At 40.4% G+C, this 23,486-nt stretch overlaps 2 protein-coding genes across 12 annotated transcripts in view; both read left to right on the plus strand.

Annotated features, from left to right (window-relative positions):
• UBE2Q2 (ubiquitin conjugating enzyme E2 Q2) overlaps positions 1 to 7,734 on the plus strand; it is a 59,737-nt gene extending 52,003 nt beyond the window's left edge. For 5 of the 11 annotated variants that reach the window (XM_024925725.4, XM_024925726.4, XM_024925727.4 and 2 more), the window contains 2 exons: positions 3,660 to 3,740; positions 6,111 to 7,734. In XM_024925725.4, coding sequence (XP_024781493.1) covers positions 3,660 to 3,740; positions 6,111 to 6,182 — 153 coding nt within the window. In that variant the 3' untranslated portion in view covers positions 6,183 to 7,734. The remainder of the gene's footprint in view (positions 1 to 3,659; positions 3,741 to 6,110) is intronic. The other 6 variants (XM_003818966.6, XM_055098559.2, XM_008972388.5 and 3 more) reach the window with 2 other exon arrangements.
• A 2,804-nt stretch (positions 7,735 to 10,538) lies between these two features.
• Positions 10,539 to 23,486, plus strand: part of FBXO22 (F-box protein 22) — a 30,270-nt gene continuing 17,322 nt past the window's right edge. Inside the window, exons 1-4 of the mRNA XM_003818968.5 lie at positions 10,539 to 10,785; positions 11,172 to 11,310; positions 19,885 to 19,972; positions 20,793 to 20,888. Of these exons, the coding sequence (XP_003819016.1) occupies positions 10,646 to 10,785; positions 11,172 to 11,310; positions 19,885 to 19,972; positions 20,793 to 20,888 (463 nt within the window). The 5' untranslated portion in view covers positions 10,539 to 10,645. The remainder of the gene's footprint in view (positions 10,786 to 11,171; positions 11,311 to 19,884; positions 19,973 to 20,792; positions 20,889 to 23,486) is intronic.

Here is a 23,486-nt window from a genome sequence, read left to right on the forward strand (position 1 = left end):
AAAATACCCAGGAAAAACTGATAAAACCACAGGGAGAAGTTGACAAGTCCACCATCATAGTTGGAGATTTCAACATACCCTGCGTACTACTAGTAAGATAAACAGAATGCCCATATGTAGATTTGAATAACCAGTGAACAGGCATGGTATAGTAGACAAATATAGACCTCTGTACCCAATAATTAGATATAGATCGTTCTCAAGCATATATGGACTATGGGAGAAAAATTAATTATAGATCCGTAAAATCAGACGATTTAAAAACAGTTGGTACCATACACACCATATAATTTAAATATGAAGCAATTAAGGTTAGAAGGCAATAATGAAGAGATTAACAAAAAGCTATGTGAATTTGGAAATTAAACACACTTGTAAATCATAGTTTTAAAAAGTAAAATGAAATTTTAAAATGCTTAGAATTGAACCATAATTAAAATTACTAAAATTCTATCTATTCCTTTCTCCCCTCCTCTCCCTCCCTCTTCCTATCTGGAACATTCAAGAAGCTAATCTTTTTCAATGAACAACACTTCAAATACTGAAAAACAGAAAAGGACAGATGTCATTCTCTGATCTTAGTTAAATCTATAAGTTAATAATAAAACCAGAAAACAGATACTTCTTTCTGGAATTGTATAACTGATGCAAACAGCCCTTAGGTCAAACAGGGATTTGAAATTAAAACTGCAGAATATCTAGAGAATAGCAATAATGCAATCATTACTTATCAGAGACTAAAGGAGAGCTCAGAGGAATGTTCATTGCCAAATCCTTGTGCCATTAAGAAAAGAATGAAAATGAATCAAGCCTCTGATTGTTAGAAAGGACAATATAAAAACCTGAAGGAGGCCGGGGACGGTGGCTCACTCCTATAATCCTAGCACTTTCGTAGGCTGAGATGAGTGGATGGCCTGAGCTCAGGAGTTCGAGACCACCCTGGGCAACATGGTGAAACCCATCTCTGTTAAAACAAAACAAAACAAAACATGAAAATTAGCTGGGCATTGTGGCAGGTGCCTGTAGTCCCAACTACTCAGGAGGCTGAGGCGGGAGAATTCCTTGAACCCAGGAGGTGAAGGTTGCAGTGAGCTGAGATCCAGCCACTGCACTCTAGTCTGAGTGACAGAGCAAGACTGTCTCTTAAAAGAACCTGAAGGAAAGCAGAATGGGGAAATTATTAAAGATATACAAGCAGAAATCAGTGAGTTAGAAGAATAGGAAGGGCTAGACCCCCAGTACAGTAAAGTCTCTGCAGAAACATTTGTTTAAACTGGGCTTTTGAGTACCTTGCTACTGATAACTGAGACTGGGGAAGGCCAACATTCTTATTTTCTCCTTGTGTTCTGGGTGGTGGGCAGTAGGGTTGGAAAGTGACTGCTTCACAGTCATTTGGGAGTTTCAGGGTATGTATAGTTTTTACGTCCAGTTTGTTTCTTTTATTTTTGTCCTTTTTGTGAAAGTACTAAAACAAAAACTTTTTTGCCTGTAATCCCAGCACTTTGGGAGGCCGAGGCGGGCGGGTCACAAGGTCAGGAGATCGAGACCATCCTGGCTAACACGGTGAAACCCCGTCTCTACTAAAAATACAAAAAATTAGCCGGGCGTGGTGGCGGGCGCCTGTAGTCCCAGCTACTGGGGTGGCTGAGGCAGGAGAATGGCGTGAACCCGGGAGGCGGAGCTTGCAGTGAGCCGAGATCGCGCCACTGCGCTCCAGCCTGGGCGACAGAGCGAGACTCCGTCTCAAAAAAAAAAAACCAATAACAACAAAAACTTTTTCATTATACATTTTTTGTTTAGTTTATTAGGTGCATTATGACAGGGCTTTACTATTTTGTGTTTTGTTCTTGTTGTTTTTTTGAGATGGAGTTTTGCTCTTGTTGCCCAGGCTGGAGTGCAATGGTATGATCTCGGGCTCACTGCAAACTCTGCCTCCTGGGTTCAAGCGATTCTCCTGCCTCAGCCTCCCAAGTAGCTGAGATTACAGGTGTGCTCCACCACGCCTGGCTAATTTGGTATTTTTGTAGAGACAGGGTTTCTCCGTGTTGGTCAGGCTGGTCTCGAACTCCCAGCCTCAGGTGATCTACCTGCCTCAGCCTCTCAAAGTACTGGGATTACAGGTGTGAGCCACCGTGCCTGGCCGGCTTTACTATTTTAAAGAGCTCTTAGATGTTGAAAAAGACTATCCTGTAGAAAAATAGGAAAAGTCCTTACATAAATTTAACATGTTAAAAAAAAAATAGGAAAAGGGGGTATAAAAAGTCTGTTTACAGAAATAGAAATAAATGGCTCATGAACATAATGGAGACATGCTCAGTCTCACTCAATAGAAATACAAATCAAAACTATATTGGGAGTCCATCTAGTATATTGTCAGAAATCTACAAATGTTTGAAGTACTGCATTGGTGAGGCTGCATCGAGGCACTCTTACAGATGGCTGGTGGGCAGACACATTTGTGCAGTTATGTAGAGGGCAATTTAGCAATATCTCAGAATTACTAACGCATATATATCTTTTGACACAGCAGCTCTACTCTAGGACATTTTTACCAGTACTCAGCAGATATACGTACAAGGTTGCTCTTGGCAACATTATAACAGCAAAATATTGAGAAACCCCGATGTCCACCAATAGGGGACTGATTAAATATTTGAATATCCATATAATAGAAATATTTCAGTGTTTAAAACAGGTATGTTCTATACTGATACGGAACATTCTCCAAGATATGCTAGACAAGAAAAGGGGCAGACCAGTGTCTGTAGCATGCAACTGTTAGTGAAAGAAAGCCAGGGACAGTGGCTAATAACAGTGGGCTGTACATGAATAATCTTAAAGAGGGACATACAAGAAATTGGTAATAGTGGTTAACTTGTGTGGAGGAAGGGGGATGAACGGGAGGAAACTGGGTGTTCAGGGCACCAAGTAGGAGGGAGAGTTTTCACTTAGGATGTAGACATTTTTGAGTCTTGTGCTGTGTGAATTTATTATGCAAAAATTTCTGCCACATAATATAGTGGATAGATGGGTACCACTATGGAGAGTGCTCCTGGTATATTAATTCGAAGCGAAGATATAGGTTGGTTGTACTTATGGTGACAAAATTAATCCTAGATTTGGCTCCTTAAAAAGATCGTATATTTTTATCAAAAGAGGGCTCCTTTAGTAAGCATGGTGACAATTATGGGCATTCTTTAGATTTCTAACTTAAAATGTCATTCATATGTATAGTCGTGGAAGCTTAATATTTTCTTATCTGAAAGTAATATTTTGTAGTTTTTTTAAAAATAGAAATTGTGTGAAGACAGTTTGAGTTTTATTAACATCCAGATATAATCCTTTAACTTGATTCAGCAATATGGAGACGGACTCTAGAACCAGAAAGCTTTGTACTTGTCCAATGGTAGGAAGACTTATAAAAATGAACTGTGAGGCTTGTTGAGTTTTATTGGGGTACAATTTTGGTTTTGTTATTTTGATAAAATTGTAGAGAATAATGAAACTGAGAAATGAGGCTATTAAGTTAAAATTGTTTTTGAAATGGAGATAGTCAGTTTCCCATGTTCTTTTAAGCACAGTGTGATGCATTCATAAATTTATTGTAATAATTTTCACCTAATTACACTTTTGATTTAAAATGTGTAATTCTCTTTCAGAATCAATATAATCTAGCAAGAGCCCAACAATCCTATAATTCCATTGTACAGATACATGAGAAAAATGGTATGTTTAATTCAGTAAGTGTTTATTGCCATTTAAGAAGTTTTAGATAATGTATTAATACTTACCATTTTATTTTTCTGTTTTTGCTTTAGTTTCTTAAAATGCTGTTACCATGGTGAAATAAACTTGTGCTGCATACAAAATCTTTATTTATTTATTTATTTATTTTATTTTGTTTTATTTGTTTTTTGAGACAGAGTCTCGCTCTGTCACCCCGGCTGGAGTACAGTGGCACTATCTCGGCTCACTGCCAGCTCCGCCTCCCGGGTTCATGCCATTCTCCTGCCTCAGCCTCCCGAGTAGCTGGGACTACAGGTGCCTTTTTTGTATTTTTAGTAGAGACCGGGTTTCCCCGTGTTAGCCAGGATAGTCTCGATCTCCTAACTTTGTGATCCGCCTGCCTCGGCCTCCCAAAGTACTGGGATTACAGGTGTAAGCCATTGCACCACAAAACCTTAACATTGTACTTCAATCAAAATTTTTGTATCCTATACACTTGGCCTAGGTATCTCAGAGTCAGAATCAAGATTTTTTTTTTTTTTTTTTAGTAGATTAATGAATGACTCACTTTACTTACTTGAAATCTTAGGAACTGAGTTAAAGGCAACTCCTTACAGATGGAGTTCTTGTTGTTGTAACTGGAGTGCAGTGGTTGTTTACAGGCGTGATCATAGTGGACTGCAGCCTCAAGCTCCTGGGCTGATGTGATCCTCCTGCCTCAGTCTCCCCAGTAGCTTGGACTGTAGGCACAAGCCACCATGCCTGTAAAGTATTCTTTACTTTGCTAGAAATGTGTCAGTTTGTGACTTAAGATTTGTGTTTTGTGCTCACTTATTTTAATGACAAAGCAAACTTGTCACTCTTTCAGTGATTGCTTACTTATGGAAATAGTATTCAAAACAAAATTTTCAAGCAGAAGAGAGAAACGATAAATTTGAGGACAAGGCCAGGTTTTCATAATAATAATTTCTAGCACACAAAATTAGATCCAAAGAAACCTGTGTACTACTTCGATACTTTATAGATCTTGGCATATTCATACTATTCTAAAGTTTCATACTAAACAGTACTTAGTCTAATTTGCCTTTTTATAGAGAGCTTAGGTTTTTGCGGAACCTGGGACCCAGATTTCTTCTTATCTTTGTTTTTATTTCTTAACCATTACAACTGGCATTCAAAAAATATTTATAGAAAATGCTGTATTTAAAGAGTGTGGGTATGTGTAAGCTTAGCTGTGATGAAAGAGTAATAGAGTCAGAATCAGGAGAGATGACTTCTAGGGTTTTGTTTTTTTTTAAATCTTAAAATTTTTTTGTTATTTTTAAAAAATAGACATTATACTTATTGTGTACAAAGTTTTGAAGTATACATAACTGTGGAATGACTAAATCTAGCTAATTAACCTAGGCATCACCTTACATAGTTATCATTTTTATGGTGAGACACTTTACATCCACTCTTAACATTTTTCAAGAATATAGTATATTGTTAACTATAGTCACCATGTTGTACAATAGCTCAAGATGGATTCTAGTTTGGCCTGCTACTAACTCTGATTTTAGGCATAGTCATTTAGTCACTGCACCTGCTGCGATGGCTTCCTTGTCATTGTGAAATGACGTTATGGCTCTGATAACAGTCCAAGTTCCTTGTATTCTAAATCGCCAGGATTTTGTTTGGGGAAATAAGTACTTTCCATGAGGCTTACTTTCAAGTATAGAACTGAAGTGGAATAAAACTTATTCTTTTAGTCTAATATTCCACAGTCATCTTTAGCTAGAGATGCCATTAATACAGAGCTCTTGTGTTGAAAACTCAGGTACAATTTATTCATAGAAAATAACTTTCTGTTGTGAAATAGCAAAATGCAGTGTTCCCAATCCAAGTGTAAGTTTAATTTTTACAGTAGACTGGGTGCAGTGGCTCACACCTGTAATCCCAGCGCTTTGGGGAGGTGGAGGTGGGTGGATCACCTGAGGTCATTCGTTGGAGACCAGCCTGACCAACATGGTGAAACCCTGTCTCTACTAAATACCAAAAAAAAAAAAATTAGTGGGGCATAGTGGCGCATGCCTATAATCCCAGCTACTTGGGAGGCTGAGGCAGGAGAATTGCTTGATCTGGGAGGTGGAGGTTGCAGTGAGCTGAGTTTGCGCCATTGCATTCCAGCCTAGGTAACAGAGTGAAACTCTGTCTCTCTCTCTCTCTCTCTCTCTCTCTCTCTATATATATATATATATATTTATTTATTTATTTATTTATTTTTTACGGTAGATTTTAAACACCAAAATTATGAAAAGAGATTGTAGCTAACCTTATTACATGCCAGTTCTTCTAATTTATTTAAGAATTATTTTAACTTTTTTTTTTTCATTCTATTTCAGGCTGGTACACCCCTCCAAAGGAAGATGGCTAAATATGTTGACTGTTGTATGTTTGGACTAATGTTGCTTTAAAGAAAATCTTTCCAACATGCAGACAAAAGCTTTGAGTGCCCCTATTACAGCAGTACCGAAGACGTTAGTTAATAGATATTTTAGTGGATAATCTGTCATCTGACATCCAGTATAAGTTACAGCCTTTGCATTTTGCTCATTTTAGATATCTTGGACTGAGCAGTGGGGCCTTTACTGTGTTTTTCCTGATAAATACACATACTGGCCACTCCTTATCTCTTTTTCTTGAAAAGTGAACTTTTTAAAGCAGCCAAGTCAACATCAGGCTACTGAAGTTGAGGCTTTAGGGTAACTTTCCTATATTGAGCCCATGGGTTACAAGGATTTGCAATATATTGTTCCATTTACAGCCAATACAGGTTTAATCGATGTTCAATATTGGTTTAGAAAATTTAAGGCCTTCTAAATCATAATAGCTCTTTCATGTCTAAAACCATTTTATGATATTGCCAAAATGTGATAGGAAACCTACTCATTAAATTGTTAAACTTTTTAATGACTATGTGAAGATATGAATTGTTTCCTGAAGATAATACTCTTAATTGAGTTGTATTGTACTTCTTAGGCAAAGCAGTGTAAAACTGTATCAATTAAGGCTTGTGAGTAGTGATTTCCACTGGGGCATCAGAGTCTTGGCTGGGCTGAATCTGCTGCTTGTTGGTTCAGTGTTTCTTATGAACAAGAGCCACAGTACAGAGCTTCAAGTTATTTAAAATACTAAGTCATCTTACGTTTCCATTTTATTAACGGGATGTTGCAATCGTTTGTAAACTAATAAACTTATAAAGTGATTGGCACAAAGACTCCTTGAGCAAAAGCTGTGCAGTTAAGTACAAAAAGATACTTAATTTGGAGACTCTTACAGTAATTTTTGCCATGTCAAAACAATGGCTTTTACATTGAAAGATTAATAGAAACTCTACATATGTTAATTTTTTTATAGAACCTGACTCAAATCAAGGTACTCTCCATTTTATTGCCTTACCTGAATCAGTCCTTTTTGGTTGGTAATAGATTTTTTTATACACCCAAGTTTGATTTAAAAGTAAATTCTAGTTCTTAAGCACTTTTAACAAGAAATCCGGAAGCACATTTTTCTGCACAAACCAGTTACAAAGTTCAAAAGTGTTTCTTGTGCATTAGCTTTGAGATTCAGTTTTTAACTTTGTAAACCACATCTGAGAGACGTGTCATTTCTACATTGTGTGTGTTTAATTTCTTTTGATTCCATTTTGGTTAAGAGAGCAGTAAATAGATTTTCTGGTATTCTTGTTCACTTGATTACATTTGTATAAAGTTCTGATTGCCAGTTGCTCAGATAACAAGTGACAAGGCAGAATTCTTTAAATCAGTAAAGTTCCTTAAGCCTAAGGCTAAATCTTGAATACATTGTTGAATTCTTTAATATCCTGATGGCAAGCAGACTGATAGCTGCACATTTGGCATGCTTTGTTTAATGGATTTTATTTTTAATTGCAGATTTATTTGGCAATGTACAGTAAATTTTGTAAACTTGCATCAAGTTTATGAATAAAGAACCATTTAAAAATTTTGTTTGTGCTGATCATGGCAAGCAAAAAAAAGATTACTTTCTCATTTTTCCCTCATAAGAAAACTCTGCTTGATGTGTTTGTAGGCTTTATTGAGTTTCTGGAATAAGATATTTAAGGAGGGAAGTGGTGAGGGGAGGCTTGGAGGACAGGCAGATTTAACAAGAGAAAGTGAAAGAACCTGGAAATAGTCTGTACAATAGTCACCTTTTCCTCCGCCTTTTTCCTCTTCCATTCTCATTATAAACTCAAGTGCTACTTTTTCCTTATGGCTATCCTTAGTTCCCCCAGTGAAAATAATCTGCTCCTTCCTTAGCATACCCATGGCCTCCTTGCACACAATTGACAGATTATTTCACATACAAGAAGTCCAGAGGTAGGACAACTCCAGGTACTGTACATCTGGGCTTTGCTCTGCTTCCTTGAGATTTTTCTATGTTGGTTTCATCTTTTGGTTGCATGTTATGTGCAGCCCCCTTACTTGATCCAGAGGTAGATAAATGCCCCTGTCTTCTAGTGTCGCCTTAGGAGGTGAGAAAATCTCTAAAAGCACCATCCCATCAAGCACATTGCCTCTTGCCTTTCCTTGGCTACATCAGGGACCTGTGCCCACCCCTAAACCAATGGTGGCGAAAAGAATGAAACCATCGTGATTAGTTTGCACAAATGGTTCTCAAAGCCTTATTTGGGGAACACTGGAGACCCCTGAGACCATTTCAAGAGGTTTTAAAAGACTATTTTCATAATATTAAAACATTTGCCATTTTCACTCATTCTTTCATGTGTACAATGGAATTTTCCAGAGGCTACATGATGTGATTTTGCAACAGATTGAATTCAGAAGCAAATATGAGAATCTACTTGTCTTCTATTAAGACAAATTAAATATTTGCAAAAATGTAAAGTGATGCCGTCACTGGTAAACTGTCCTCTTTCCCTACTTTATATCAGCCACAAAGAAAGAACGCCCACTTTGAAAGGCAGTCAGGTTTCGTTCAGTAGCCAGAGAATGGAGAAGGGGAGCTCATGCTCTAAAGGCACCTTCTCCCAGAGGGATGGGAGGCTGGGGAGTTTAAAGAGTTCGCTGAGGGGCGGGGGAGGTATGAAGGGCATGCACAGGCTGGAGTTCCAGACAAGCAGGCATAGTCCCTGAACATGCTGCTTCATACATCCATGTTCGCAAGATGCCAGTGAGCTTTCTTTAGGGGAGAGGATTTTAGCATTATGTTAATTATCTAAAGGTAACTGGAGGGCGCCTGTTTATCTTCCTCTGGTATTCCGCAAGGGGTCAGGAAGCTCTGGTGACATCTGGGCCATCTGGCTTCCTTAAGCAGCTGCGCCTATAAATAGACTATGGAAAAAAACTGGCTGGGCTTGGTGGCTCATACCTGTAATCTCAACGCTTTGGGAGGCGGAGGCAGAGAGACGTCTTGAGGCCAGGAGTTTGAGACCAGCCTGGGCAACATAGACCCTGGGTCTACCAAAAAAAAAAGAAAAAAACCACAGCTACTCAGGAGGCTTATGCCACTGACAATGTCATACTATCCACCAGTGGGGGAAGGAGGATTTGGGAAATAATTGTTTTCCATAAAAATATTTCATTAATGTATAACATCTGTTTTTAAAAAAGAGTTAAGTATTAAGATGTTCTGATTTAATTTTTAATATGGTAAATATTGATAGTCATAACACACAAACTATTGGTCGTGCCAATATTTTAGGGTGTAAAGGGTCCTGAGGCCATAATGAGAACTGCTAATTTAGACCAAGTTTCTGCCCAAGATCTGGCAATCAAATCAGGGCTCCCTTAGGAAGGAATTGGCGGGAGGAATGGATGTTAGGTGGGGACGAACCTGTGTCTGTTGTGCTTCCATTTCTTGGTGGTTCTCAGTTTGAGCATGCATCAGAATCGTCATAAAGTTTGTTAAAACAGATTGCTGGGCCTCACCCCCAGTGTCTGATTCAGGAGGTCTGGGATAAGGACCGGGAATGTGCTAAAACTTAGTAGTTTCCAGGTGAATCTGATGTCCCTGGCGGGGAACTGGTGCACAGCTTGGGGCGTGCTTCACAGCAATCATCTCACTCAGCTACCTTATAATGGCAGGTGCTATTTATGCCATTTTACTCATTCGAAACTTTAAACCTGAAGATTACAACGAGTTAACTAAGTTTACAAGGAATAAAGGCAGTGATTTTCACACACTAAGACAATTTTTTAAAAGCAAACGTCCGTTTAAAAATCGAGCTTATGCTATTTAAACAGGCATTGGGACTACGAAGAGCAATAAGTACTACCTAGTCCCTGCAAGGAATTTGTGAATTAGAGAAAGATGTGAACTCAGAAATATGGCGGTGCCAGGGCAGTGAGAGGCACAGGCACAGAGGAATTTATTTTCACTGCAGGAGGCCTCCTAGAAAGTTGCCAGGCGCGGTGGCTGATGTCTGTAATACCAGCACCTTGGGAGGCCCAGGCGGGAGTATCGCTTGAGCCCTGGGGTTTCAGACCAGCCTGGAAACCCGTCTCTACAAAAAATACAAAAATTAGCTGGGCGTGGTGGCGGGAGCTTGTAGTTAAAGCTACGAGGGAGGCTGAGGCGGGAGGATCGCTTGAGCCTGGGAGGTAGAAGCTGCAGTGAGCAGAGGCCGCGCCACTCCACTGCCGCCTGGCCACAGCATTAGACCCAATCTCAAAAATGAAGAAAACAGTTCCGAGCGTATTACGGAACGGATGGCTTCAACCTCGGAGTACGGGCTCCAGACCAGGGAACGTACCGGCGTTGCCACGCCCACCTTCCCCGTCCAGCCGGAAGTGGCGCGGACGCCGCTCAGTGCGCGCCGGCCGGGCAACCCTATGCTGGCGTAGTCGGGTTCCTCCGAGCCGCCGTAGGACTGGTTCCGGCGGGCTGGTGAGGAATGGAGCCGGTAGGCTGCTGTGGCGAGTGCCGCGGCTCCTCCGTAGACCCGCGGAGCACCTTCGTGTTGAGTAACCTGGCGGAGGTGGTGGAGCGTGTGCTCACCTTCCTGCCCGCCAAGGCGTTGCTGCGGGTGGCCTGGTGAGGAGAGGAGGCGGAGGCGGGAAGCTTGCCTGGGGACACGCCGTGGGCATGTCCCAGGCTGGCGGGGTGGGGAGAGACCCTTGGGACCCACCAGGGCCGTCCCCGGCTCGCTCCGCCCTACCTGAGGTGACCCCCTACCCGCGAGGTATCTCCCAGCCGTGGTGCCCCGGGGGGACTTCCCTGAGGGGCGAAGTTCCCCTTAAGGTTTTCTCCATATCTGGCTCTCCTTCCGAACTAGCGCCGTGACTGACACCTACCTACCCCGGGGACTTTGGATCCCGCAGGGATCTCCTGCTGCTGCGCCAGCGGGTGGGGGTTTGTGAGCTGTGGGAGAGACGAAAATGAACGTCCGTTCGCAATCCTTTGTGCGTTTGCGTCCTCAGCGTGTGCCGCTTATGGAGGGAGTGTGTGCGCAGAGTATTGCGGACCCATCGGAGCGTAACCTGGATCTCCGCAGGCCTGGCGGAGGCCGGCCACCTGGAGAGGCATTGCTTGGTTCGCGTGGTAGCAGAGGAGCTTGAGGCAAGTAGCAAGGGGTGTCATGCACAGTCATTTGCAGGTTGGTGGTTCAGTCTTTGAGAACTATTTTTTTTTAAATCCCAGTTTTGTTAATTCAAGGAACATCTTCTCGTGCCGTGAAAAGATTTTGTAAACATCAGTTTTAGTGACTACACGGTAAGGATGTGTCATGATTTATTTGACCGTTCATCAAATGTTGGGCCTTTTTTTTTTTTTTTTTTTTTTGAGACGTAGTCTTGCTCTGTCTCCCAGGCTGGAGTGCAGTGGCGCGATCTCGGCTCACCGCAAGCTCCGCCTCCCGGGTTCACGCCATTCTCCTGCCTCAGCCTCCCGAGTAGCTGGGACTACAGGCGCCCGCCACCACGCCCGGCTAATTTTTTGTATTTTTAGTAGAGACGGGGTTTCACCGTGTTAGCCAGGATGGTCTCGATCTCCTGACCTTGTGATTCGCCCGCCTCGGCCTCCCAAAGTGCTGGGATTACAGGCGTGAGCCACCGCGCCCGGCATGTTGGCCCTTGTAAGTATCCACATTTTCACTATTAACAACAACGCTGTGCAGAACCTTCCCTTCACCTGCTTCCCTTGAAGCAACTTTTTGTTGTCTGTTTTGCCGGGAAGACAACTGGGTGTGTCTTGCTCAGTGAGCACACCTAGAAAGCCAAGAACCAAAACTTAAAGCCAAATATTTCAACTTCCGATCCTGTACTCTTTTGCTTCTCTGGCCCCCAACTTCAAAAGGGGAGCCAACACCACGAGAGATGAAGACTCGAACTGTGGAGTCAGAGGGGCTGCAGGGTGTACCATCTCTGGGGAGTGGAAGGGAACCATTTGACAGTAAAGTGCCAACCTGCTGCTCTGTCACTCTATTTACTTTAGTACGGCTTACAGACAGACATAACTACGGTGCAGCCGTCACAATCAGGAAATTATCACTGATACATTTCTACCATTTTATCCTCAGACTCGGTTCAGATTTTGCCAGTTGTCCCAGTAAGGTTCTTCATGGCAAAAAGATCTGTTCCCAATTGCAATTTGCTCTGAGTAAGTCCTGTTTCTTTAATCTCCTTTGATCTGGAACAGTTTCTCAAGCTTTGCTTGATTTTTCCCAATCTTGACACTTAGGAAAATTACAGGCTATTTTGTAGAACATCCATCAATTGTGTCTTTGGCAGGAAATAATCACAGAAGTGATGCTGTGCTTTTTTCACGGCATCCTTTAGGTGGCATGTGATTTCCATTCGTCTTGTCATTGGTGGTATTACCTTTGATTACTCAATTAAGGCGATGCTTGCCAAGTGTCTTCACTAAAATCACTCTTCTACTGTAATGATTGTTTTGTGAAGAGATCATTTGAAACTATGTAAATATCGTGTTTCAATTCATTTATTTATTTATATCTGTACACTCTCGGAGTCTTATTTAATTCAGTGGGATATAATCTGTTACTGTATTTTGGTGCTCAAATTACCCCTCTCACCCCCTAGTTTGGCTAGTAGGAGCTCCTTCAGGCTGGCTTCAGTGTCTTTTTAGAGATGACTCCATTATCTTTGAGCACTTTTCTTGTTTTCTGGCACAAGATGTTCTAAGCTTGTCTTGGGTTTTACCTGCCTTGGTCCTGGAATTGGCCATTAAGCCCTGGCTCCTTTTGATGGAGTGTGGTATTTAGAAATCAAGGTCTAGACTCTCTAAGTGTACTCCTTGCCATTGAGGGATTTGCTGCTCCAAAGCCCAGTCATTAGAGCCAAGGAATATAAGTATGTATATACATGCATGTGTATGTATATACATTAGTATATACATATACACACATTTACAGTTATATTTCTATATGTGGAGGCTCATGAGTTCACACAGGTGCATCCTTTTCGAATCAAACGCAGGATGCTTTCTAGTTTTGTCTCTGCACATATTTGTACCTCCCTTTTGGGCAAAGGGAAACCTGGTTCTCATCATTCTTAATGTATTTAGATATTACATCAATGCCCCATATGTAACCAATCTTCTGTTTCCCCCTTCCTTGGGTGGTCTTTCTCCTTACCTTGTTTGGGCTCTGGAACTCTCATTCCAGGGAGCTGGCCAGTATCCAAAGGCAGGCTTGTAGAAAACTTTTCTTCTCTGGCACTTTGTCTCAACTCTTCCCATTTTCCCAGAAGTTTATCATTTGGAAAAATTCAAAATGCAAGCAGATTTCCTCAAAAGTGTTCTCTGGAGCATCGTTTATAATAAGGGATACTAAAAACTTAATGTTAATCTAATAAATAAAGCTATTAAATTATAGACTGCAAATGCATTAATGACAAGAGAAAATGTTGATTTTAAAAGTGAAAACAGATTATGCAATTATATATTTAGTATCATCTGAATTATTAAAGACAAAAAAGGGAGAGTAGAAAAGAAAGCCAAAATGTTAGCTTTTTTTTCCATTTACTGTTTTTAAAAAGTTTTCTATGGTTTTTAAAAAGTTTTCAAATTTTTACCACAGCAGGCATGATTTTTCTATAGCTTTAAGAGTTTATACATTGTAATGGCTGTTAATAGCCAGACAGACTTAGGTGTGAACCATAGCTTTGGCATATACCAGTGGTGTGACTTTGAAAAAGCTACTCAACCTCTCTGAGCCTCAGGTGCTATCTCCATAAAATAAAAAGAAAAATAATAATTTTCCTATGCCCTTATAGAGTTGTTGTGAGGATTAAATAATGAAAAGGTAATGCATATAACACATTACTTACAATACCAGGAGCATAAGTTCTCAATAGATGTCTATTAAATATTCTTTTATTAGTATCATTATTAAAGTTCACATAGTTATAGTAATGCCCTTAGAGGAGTTCCTCCATTGTAGTAAACTGCTAGTGAGACAAACATGAAAACTCTATCCAAATCATAGTGCTGTTTATTTGTGTTTTCCAAGTTATCTAGTGGACATAGGTACTTTTATAGCCATAAAGAAAGTTGATTTAACTTTTCTATTAGAAATATTTTAAAGTCCGCCAGGCACGGTGGCTCATGCCTATAATCCCAGCACTTTGAAAAGCCGAGGCAGGCAAATCACTTGAGGTCAGGAGTTAGAGAACAGCCTGGCCAACATGGTGAAACCCCGTCTCCACTAAAAAAATATAAATATTTAAAAATATCAAATATATAAATAAAAATATTAAAGTACAAAAGTTGGCTGGGCATGTTAGTGCAAACCTGTAATCGCAGCTACTTGGGTAGCTGAGGTACCAGAATCGCTTGAACCAGGGAGATGGAGTTTGCTTGAGCTGAGATTGCACCACTTCACTCCAGCCTGGGTGATAAAGAGTGAGACTGTGTCTCAAAAAAAAAAAAATTTTTTTTAGGTCCACCAAAAGCTTTATAAAACAGCTTGCCATTTGTAACTTCTTTGAACAGTGGAATGTGGTGTCAGCTGTCTTAACTGTGCTTTGAGAACATTTCATATTGAGGCTGTTATGTCACTACTTCTAGTGTGAATTAGGAAGGAAAATTCAGCAGTTGCTTTTCAGTGGATGCCTCATAAACTCTCAGGACCAGACTTTTAATACTTGTTCAGGAGTAAGAAACCTGAGGCCTAAAAACTTGCTGAGGGTTATTCTGCTGGTTTGTGGCAGAGTTGCCACTAAGACCTAAATCTGTTTTTTGTTTTGTTTTGTTTTTTTTTTTTTGAGACAGAGTCTCGCCTGTCGCCCAGGCTGGATTGCAGTGGCCCGATCTTGGCTCAGTGCAACCTCCACCTTCCTAGTTCAAGTGATTGTCCTGCCTCAGCCTCCTGAGTAGTTGGGACTACAGGCGCACGCAGCCATACCCGGTTAATTTTTGTATTTTTAGTAGAGATGGGGTTTCACCATGTTGGCCAGGCTGGTCTCACCCTGGCCTCAGGCAATCCACCCACCGTGGCCTCCCAAAGTGCTGATATTACAGGCGTGAGCCACTGTGCCTTGCCCGTAAATCTCTTTTTCTGTCTCCTTTACTCACTATACCAGGCATCACAGATTCAGATGACTCGAAGCTCAGGCAGGTAGCTGAAGAGGGTCAGGTAGCTCAACAGAGTGGTAGCACCATGGCAGTCTGGAAAGGCTTGCCTCCGTTTAGCCTTAGTTAAGAGGCACGTAGTCTAAGTGTTGCCAAAATGTCCAGTTTTTAAAAAGAATCTGGAAATCCACATTTTATGTAAAAATTCGGTGGAATTTTGAACATTGGCATTCAGTTTACATTTTCTGAAAATGCTGTGTGGACCAAGGAAACTATATCCGTAGGTCTTGGGCAGCCCTGGGCCCCTCAGGCCATCATGCTATCTGTCTCTTTCATTAGTTTATCTATGTAGAATGTATTCTGAAACATCTTGGCATTCCCTCAAATTATAATGGACCAACTTTTTTTTTCCATTTAACTAACAATGAGGCTTTGCTATATCCTAAGTACTTCATTTTATTCTGGTAGTAAAAAATATTTGAAAATAGCTAGCTTGGAAAAATATATCATACTTTTCATTTAATTCAGCTGCTTTGCCGCTTGTCTTCAATTGGAAAGTTTAGTTGAAAACAGGTGAGTCTGAATAAGCCCAGCTCATAGGGGAGATAGGCGACAAATAAGATTAACTAGGGGTAAGAGATGTTGCATCTGAGGTCCAGAGTACTGAGGGAGTTTAGGAAAAGGTTTTGGAGAGGAGGTGGCACTTAAGGTGTCTCTAGAGGGAAACAGTCTTAAGTTCCACAAGAACAGAGCAATAGAACATATGGGGAAGTCGGTGTGTCTGGATAATATTAATAGTAAGCTAAGGGGCCCTGAAGGAAGCCTTGCTGGCAAGCCTGGAAATGGAGGCTTGGAGTATTTGATTTGATAAGCAGTGAAAAGGGAGTGATACAGCCTGTATACCTTCCCCAGTGCTGAGATTTTTCTGATACTGTGATGCCTGTTCAAATAAAGCAAGTGCATCTTTTGCTGGTACTTGATGTTTTTGTTCTAAGAGCTTCAGTTATCATTGTGAAAATGAACTTTTTGAGGGCTGGAATGAAGAAATTATAGGTGTTTAGTAAATGAACTGAAAATGAAAGAGCATGAGTGAAAAGTAAATGAGAAGTAGATTGACTCAGAATGCCAACATTGACCTGAAAGAAGGTAGGGTACCAGCAGTTTGGATGGGGTGATACTTTTTTTTTTTTTTCTGCGATACATGTGCAGAACATGCAGGTTTGTTACATAGGTATACACGTGCCATGGTGGTTTGCTGCACCCATCAACCCGTCATCTACATTAGGTATTTCTCCTAATGCTATCCCTTCCCTAATCTCCCACTCCCTGACAGGCCCTGGTGTGTGATGTTCCCTTCCCTGTGTCCATGTGTTTTCATTGTTCAACTCCCACTTATGAATGAGAACATGTGGCATTTGGTTTTCTGTTCCTGTGTTAGTTTGCTGAAAATGATGGTTTCCAGCTTCATCCATGTCCCTGCAAAGGACATGAGTGCATCCTTTTTTATGGCTGCATAGTGTTCCATGGTGTATCTGTGCCACATTTTCTTCATCCAGTCTATCACTGATGGGCATTTGAGTTGGTTTCAAGTCTTTGCTATTGTGAATAGTGCTGCAGTAAACATGCATATGCATGTGTCTTTATAGTAGAATGATTTATAATCCTTTGGGTATATACCCAGTAATGGGATTGCTGGGCCAAATGGTATTTCTCTTTCTAGATCCTTGAGGAATCACCACACTGTCTTCCACAATGGTTGAACTAATTTGCACTCCTACAAACAGTGTGAAAGTGTTCCTGTTTCTCCACATCCTCTCCAGCATCTGTTGTTTCCTGACCTTTTAATGATCGCCACTCTAACTGGCATGAGATGGTATCTCATTTTGGTTTTGATTTGCATTTCTCTAATGACTAGTGATGATGAGCTTCTTTTCGTATGTTTTTTGGCCACATAAATGTCTTCTTTTGAGAAGTGTCTGTTCATATCCCTCGCCCACTTTTTGATGGGGTTGTTTTTTTCTTCAAATTTATTTAAGTTCCTTGTAGATTCTGGATATTAGCCCTTTGTCAGATGGATAGGTTGCAAAAATTTTCTCCCATTCGGTAGGTTGCCTGTTCACTCTGATGATAGTTTCTTTTGCTGTGTAGAAGCTCTTTAGTTTAATTAGCTCCTATTTGTCAGTTTTGGCTTTTGTTGCCATTGCTTTTGGTGTTTTAGTCATGAAGTCTTTGCCCATGCCTATGTCCTGAATGGTATTGCCTAGATGTTCTTCTAGTGTTTTTATGGTTTTAGGTCTTACATTTAAGTCTTTAATCCATCTTGAGTTAATTTTTGTATAAGGTGTAAGGAAGGGGTCCAGTTTTAGTTTTCTGCATATGGCTAGCCAGTTTTCTGAACACTATTTATTAAATAGTGAATCATATTCCCATTGCTTGTTTTTGTCAGAGTTGTCAAAGATCAGATCGTTGTAGATGTGTGGTGTTATTTCTGAGCCCTCTGTTCTGTTCCATTGGTCTGTATATCTGTTTTGGTACCAGTACCATGCTGTTTTGGTTACTGTAGCCTTGTAGTATAGTTTGAAGTCAGGCAGCATGATGCCTCCAGCTTTTTTCTTTTTGGTTAGGATTGTCCTGGCTATACAGGCTCTTTATTGGTTCCATATGAAATTTAAAGTAGTTTTTTCTCATTCTGTGAAGAAAGTCAGTGGTAGCTTGATGGGGATAGCATTGAATCTCTAAATTACTTTGGGCAGTATGGGCATTTTCACGATATTGATTCTTCCTATCCATGAGCATGGAATGTTTTTCCATTTGTTTGTGTCCTCTCTTATTTCCTTGAGCAGTGGTTTGTAGTACTCCTTGAAGAGGTCCTTCACATCCCTTGTAAGTTGTATTCTTAGGTATTTTATTCTCTTAGTAGCAATTGTGAATGGGAGTTCACTCATGATTTGGCTTTCTGTTTGTCTGTTATTGGTGTTTAGAAATGCTTGTGATTTCTGCACATTGATTTTGTATCCTGAGACTTTGCTGAAGTTGCTTATCAGCTTAAGGAGATTTTGGGCTGAGATGACTGGGTTTTCTAAATATACAATCATGTCATCTGCAAACAGAGACAATTTGAATTCCTCTCTTCCTATTTGAATACACTTTATTCTTTCTCTTGCTTGATTGGCCTGGCCAGAACCTCCAATACTATGTTGAATAGGAATGGTGAGAGAGGGCATCTTTGTCTTGTGCCAGTTTTCAAAGAGAATGCTTCCAGCTTTTGCCCATCTAGTATGATACTGGCTATGGGTTTGTCATAAATAGCTCTTATTATTTTGAGATACGTTCCATCAATACCTAGTTTATTGAGAGTTTTTAGCATGAAGGGGTGTTGAATTTTATCAAAGGCCTTTTCTGCATCTATTGAGATACTCGTGGTTTTTGTCATCGGTTCTGTTTATATGATGTATATGTTTATATGACGTGTATTGATTTGCATATGTTGAACCAGCCTTGCATCCCAGGGGTGAAGCCAACTTGATTGTGGTAGATAAGCTTTTTGATGTGCTGCTGGATTTGGTCTGCCAGTATTTTATTGAGGATGTTCATATCGATATTCATCAGGGATATTGGCCTGAAATTTTCTTTTTTTATTGTGTCTCTGCCAGGTTTTGGTATCAGAATGATGCTGGCCTCATAAAATGAGTTAGGGACGAGTCCCTCTTTTTCTATTGTTTGGAATAGTTTCAGAAGGAATGGTATTAGTTCCTCTTTGTACCTTTGGTAGAATTTGGCTGTGAATTCGTCTGGTCCTGGGCTTTTTTTGGTTGGTAGGCTATTAATTACTGCCTCAATTTCAGAACTTGTTATTGGTCTATTCAGGGATTTGACTTCTTCCTGGTTTAGTGTTGGAAGGGGGTATGTGTCCAGGAATTTATCCATTTCTTCTAGATTTTCTAGTTTATTTGCATAGAGGTGTTTATGGTATTCTCTGATGGTAGTCTGTATTTCTGTGGGATCAGTGGTGATATCCCTTTTATCATTTTTATTGTGTGTGTTTGATTCTTTCCTCTTTTCTTTTTTGTTAGTCTGGCTAGCAGTCTATTTTGTTAATCTTTTCAAAAAACCAGCTCCTGGATTCATTGAGTTTTTGAAGGATTTTTCTTGTCTCTATCTCCTTCAGTTCTGGTCTGATCTTAGTTATTTCTTGCCTTCTGCTAGCTTTTGAATTTGTTTGCTCTTGCTTCTCTAATTCTTTTAATTGTGATGTTAGGGTGTCAATTTTAGATCTTTCCTGCTTTCTCCTGTGTGCATTTAGTGCTATAAATTTCCCTCTAAACACTGCTTTAGCTGTGTCCCAGAGATTCTGGTACGTTGTGTCCTTGTTCTCATTGGTTTCAAAGAACCTCTTTATTTCTGCCTTTATTTTGTTATTTGCCCAGTAGTCATTCAGGAGCAGGTTGTTCAGTTTCCATGTAGTTGTGCGGTTTTGAGTGAGTTTCTTAATCCTGAGTTCTAATTTGATTGCACTGTGGACTGGGTGATACTTTAAGGGACTATGCAGAAGCACTGATGGATTCATGGGATCCAATTCCAATTTTTTTTTTTTCTTTGCAGAATGTTCGCATCTTACCACATACAGTTCTTTACATGGCTGATTCAGAAACTTTCATTAGTCTGGAAGAGTGTCGTGGCCATAAGAGAGGTAAATATCAAAAGAAAAGCTTTTGCTTCTGTTTTTTTATCATGTGCCTTCCATTTGGAGTTCAATATTATACTTGTCCTGAGAGTTAACTGACTTTCTGAGGCTCTGGGACTGCCACCTGTAGTATGCATCAATATATCTATCTTTGAACCTTGAGGAACCCTTTCTGCTTCAGATTGATTTCTAAACCTTGTAGTGCAATTGAAACAAATTCGTTAGAAAGGTGTTGTTCTCAATTTGAGATGCTTTAATTCTCCAGGCACTTTTTGTTATTAAAACAGGTTGTATGACTTGGCTATTCAGGCCTTTTACTGTATTGGAACATGAGGTCCCATTTACTAAAGTTATGTAGAGAAATGGTGCGTTTTTGGCTTGCTGAGGGAAAAGGCAGAATGGGTATCCAAGATGCGCACACTCAGGTCCCAAGTTAGACTTAGATAATGGATTCTCATTGTCTAATTTGATCCAGGTGACTGTTGATGCAAATAGTAGTTATACTGCAATATCAGCTGAACAGAAAGGTACAATAGCAAGTCTAAAATTCAGCTGTTACTGCTAAATTTGACATCACTGGGGCAAAAGCAATATATGAACAGAGGGGAAAGGCAGACTAGTGGTGCAAAAGATCAGATTTATAATTTAAAAGCCAGGACCAAAACAGGTAAAGTGTTTGTTTTAATCAATGCTTTTAGACCTTTATTTAGAGCATTCTCGTGTTAAATGACTTAAATATTTCCAGTATTTGCTTTTTTACTTTTTCATTCTCAGATTTGACTTTAAATGGATGATATTTAATCATTTTGCTACTGTATTTTTACAGCAAGGAAAAGAACTAGTATGGAAACAGCACTTGCCCTTGAGAAGCTATTCCCCAAACAATGCCAAGTCCTTGGGATTGTGACCCCAGGAATTGTAGGTGAGATAAATTAGCAACTCGATGATTTCTTCCTTGCATTAATGTGGGGTCCTTTGGATTGGTGAGTTATTTTTAGCTTAGAACCACATTTCTATTTCTGTCCATCTAAAATACAATAAAGTCAGTCATATTTACTATGGCATTATATTTGCCTTATATTAATGTTTAAGTTATTATACTTCTCATCTCAAGGTTACCTGTATAATGCATATCCAGTAGTCATTCATAAGAGGGGAATGATCTCATTCTGCCTTCCTCCAAATTAGGAAGTATCTGTGGGCATTTTCAGAGTTTTGTCAGTTCAAGCAGTATTGTGTTTGGTGGGTAGGGGTGAGATGGGGCTGGGATTAGGAGCAAAGCTGGGCCTTATTAGGAGACTTCTGTTTCTCTGCTTTGGTACCACTCTTCAACGTTTACAGCATGAGGTTGTGCCCCTTTCCATGCTTGATTGCTGCTGGTGAATTTTTGCGGGTTTTTATTATTTTTGATTCTTTTCTGTAGTTAATTGGGGGAGGAGAGATTCTGTTGAGGCAGTAATGGTGCAATGGTTAGATACCTGGATTCGAATGCCGGCTGTACCGCTTAGTATCTATATGACTTTGAGCAAGTTACCTAACTTCATGGGGCTTCACTGTCCTCGTCAAGGAAGTGGGGATGATGACAGTAGTACCTTCCTTGGAGGGTTGTGAGAATTAAATGAGTTAACACTTGTAAAGCATTTACAATAGAGATACACAAAGCAGTAAGTAAATGTTAGCTGTCATTTATGTATTGTTTTTGAGATGGAGTTTCACTCTTGTCGCCAAGGTTGGAGTGCAATGGCGTGATCTCCACTCACTGCGACTTCTGCCTCCTGGATTCAAGCAATTCTCCTGCCTCAGCCTCCCAAGTAGCTGGGATCACAGGCACCCGCCACCACCACACCTGGCTAATTTTTGTATTTTTAGTAGAAACCGGGTTTCACCATGTTGGCCAGGCTGGTCTCAAATTCCTGACCTCAGGTGATCCACCGCCTCAGCCTCCCAAAGTGCTGGGATTACAGGCATGAGCCACTGCACCTGGCTGCTGTTATGTTTTTTTGTTCCAACTCAGTAGTACTCTACTGAGAATTGTCATTTTTAATCTTCACTGAAAGATTTTTGATCTGAATTTGAGTCTTATACAGTGAGGTAAAAAGAATTTCACATGTTTACAAATGAATATTATTTGTTCAGTTGCTCTAGCTTTGGTTTCTAAAGGGCCTAACATTTTTTTTAAAAAAAGAGTTTATTTCTTTTTGGCCTGGCGTGGTGGCTGACACCTGTAATCCCAGCACTTTAGGAGGCCGCGGCAGGCGGATCACTTGAAGTCAGGAGTTGGAGACCAGCCTGGCCAACATGGCAAAACCCCATTTCTACTAAAAAATGTAAAAATTGGCCAGGCGCAGTGGCTCACGTCTGTGGTCCCGGCACTTTGGGAGGCCGAGGTGGGTGGATCATGAGGTCAGGAGTTCAAGAGCAGCCTGGCCGACGTGGTGAAACCCCATCTGTACTAAAAATACAAAAATTAGCCAGGCATGATGGCGGGCACCTGTAATCCCAGCTGCTCAGGAGGCTAAGGCAGGAGAGAATTGCTTGAGCCCGGGAGGCAGAGGTTGCAGTGAGCCGAGATCACGCCATTGCACTCCATCCTGGATGATAGAGCAAGACTCTGTCTCAAAAAAAAAAAAAAAAAAAGCTAAAATTAGCTGGGCATGGTGGCTCATGCCTGTAATTCCAGCTACTCGGGAGGCTGAGGCAGGAGAATTGCTGGAAACCGGGAGGCAGAGGTTACACCACTTCGCTCCAGCCTGGGTGACAGTAAGACTCTGTCTCCAAAAAAAAAAAAAAAAAAAAAAAAAAGTTTATTTCTTTTTTTATACTAGTAATAGTTATTTTTAGAAAAAAAAAATTAGAAGATTCAGATAAGCAAAAGCACCTTTAAGCACCACAGAGTTAACCACTCTTACGATGTTAACCTCTATTTATATATGTATGTAAATGTAAAAAACCAGAATACAATTTTCTGTAGACTTGTAACCTACTGTGTTAGTCTACTAGGGCTACCATAACAAAATACCACAGACTGGGTGACATAAACAATGGAAGCTTATTTTCTCACAGTTTGGGAGGCTAGAAGTCCAAGATCGGGGATGGTCTCTCTGAAGCTTACTTACAGCTGCTCTCTCACTGTGTTCTCATGTGGCCTTTTCTTCATACATAAGCATGCCTGGTGTCTCTTCCTCCTCTTCTCAGGACACTAGTCCTGTTGGATTAGGGTCCTACCCTTGTGACCTCATTTAATCTTAACTATCTCTTTAAAGGCCTTATCTCCAAATATAGTCACATGGGGGGTTAGGGCTTAAACATGAATTTGGGGTAGGCAGTAGGGAGGGAATGACACAGTTCAATCTGTAATATCTACCTGTAAAATTCAGAGCATATTACAAACCTATTTCCATGTCTATAAATATATATTTGTCATCATTTTAATGGCTATATTCTATGATACCAATGTAACTTTTAATCTGAATACCAGTGTGGGACATTCAGGTTTTTTCTTTTTATTTTCTATTTGAAA

Source organism: Pan paniscus, chromosome 16, assembly GCF_029289425.2.
Source record: "Pan paniscus chromosome 16, NHGRI_mPanPan1-v2.0_pri, whole genome shotgun sequence".
NCBI classification, from domain to species: Eukaryota; Metazoa; Chordata; class Mammalia; order Primates; family Hominidae; genus Pan; species Pan paniscus.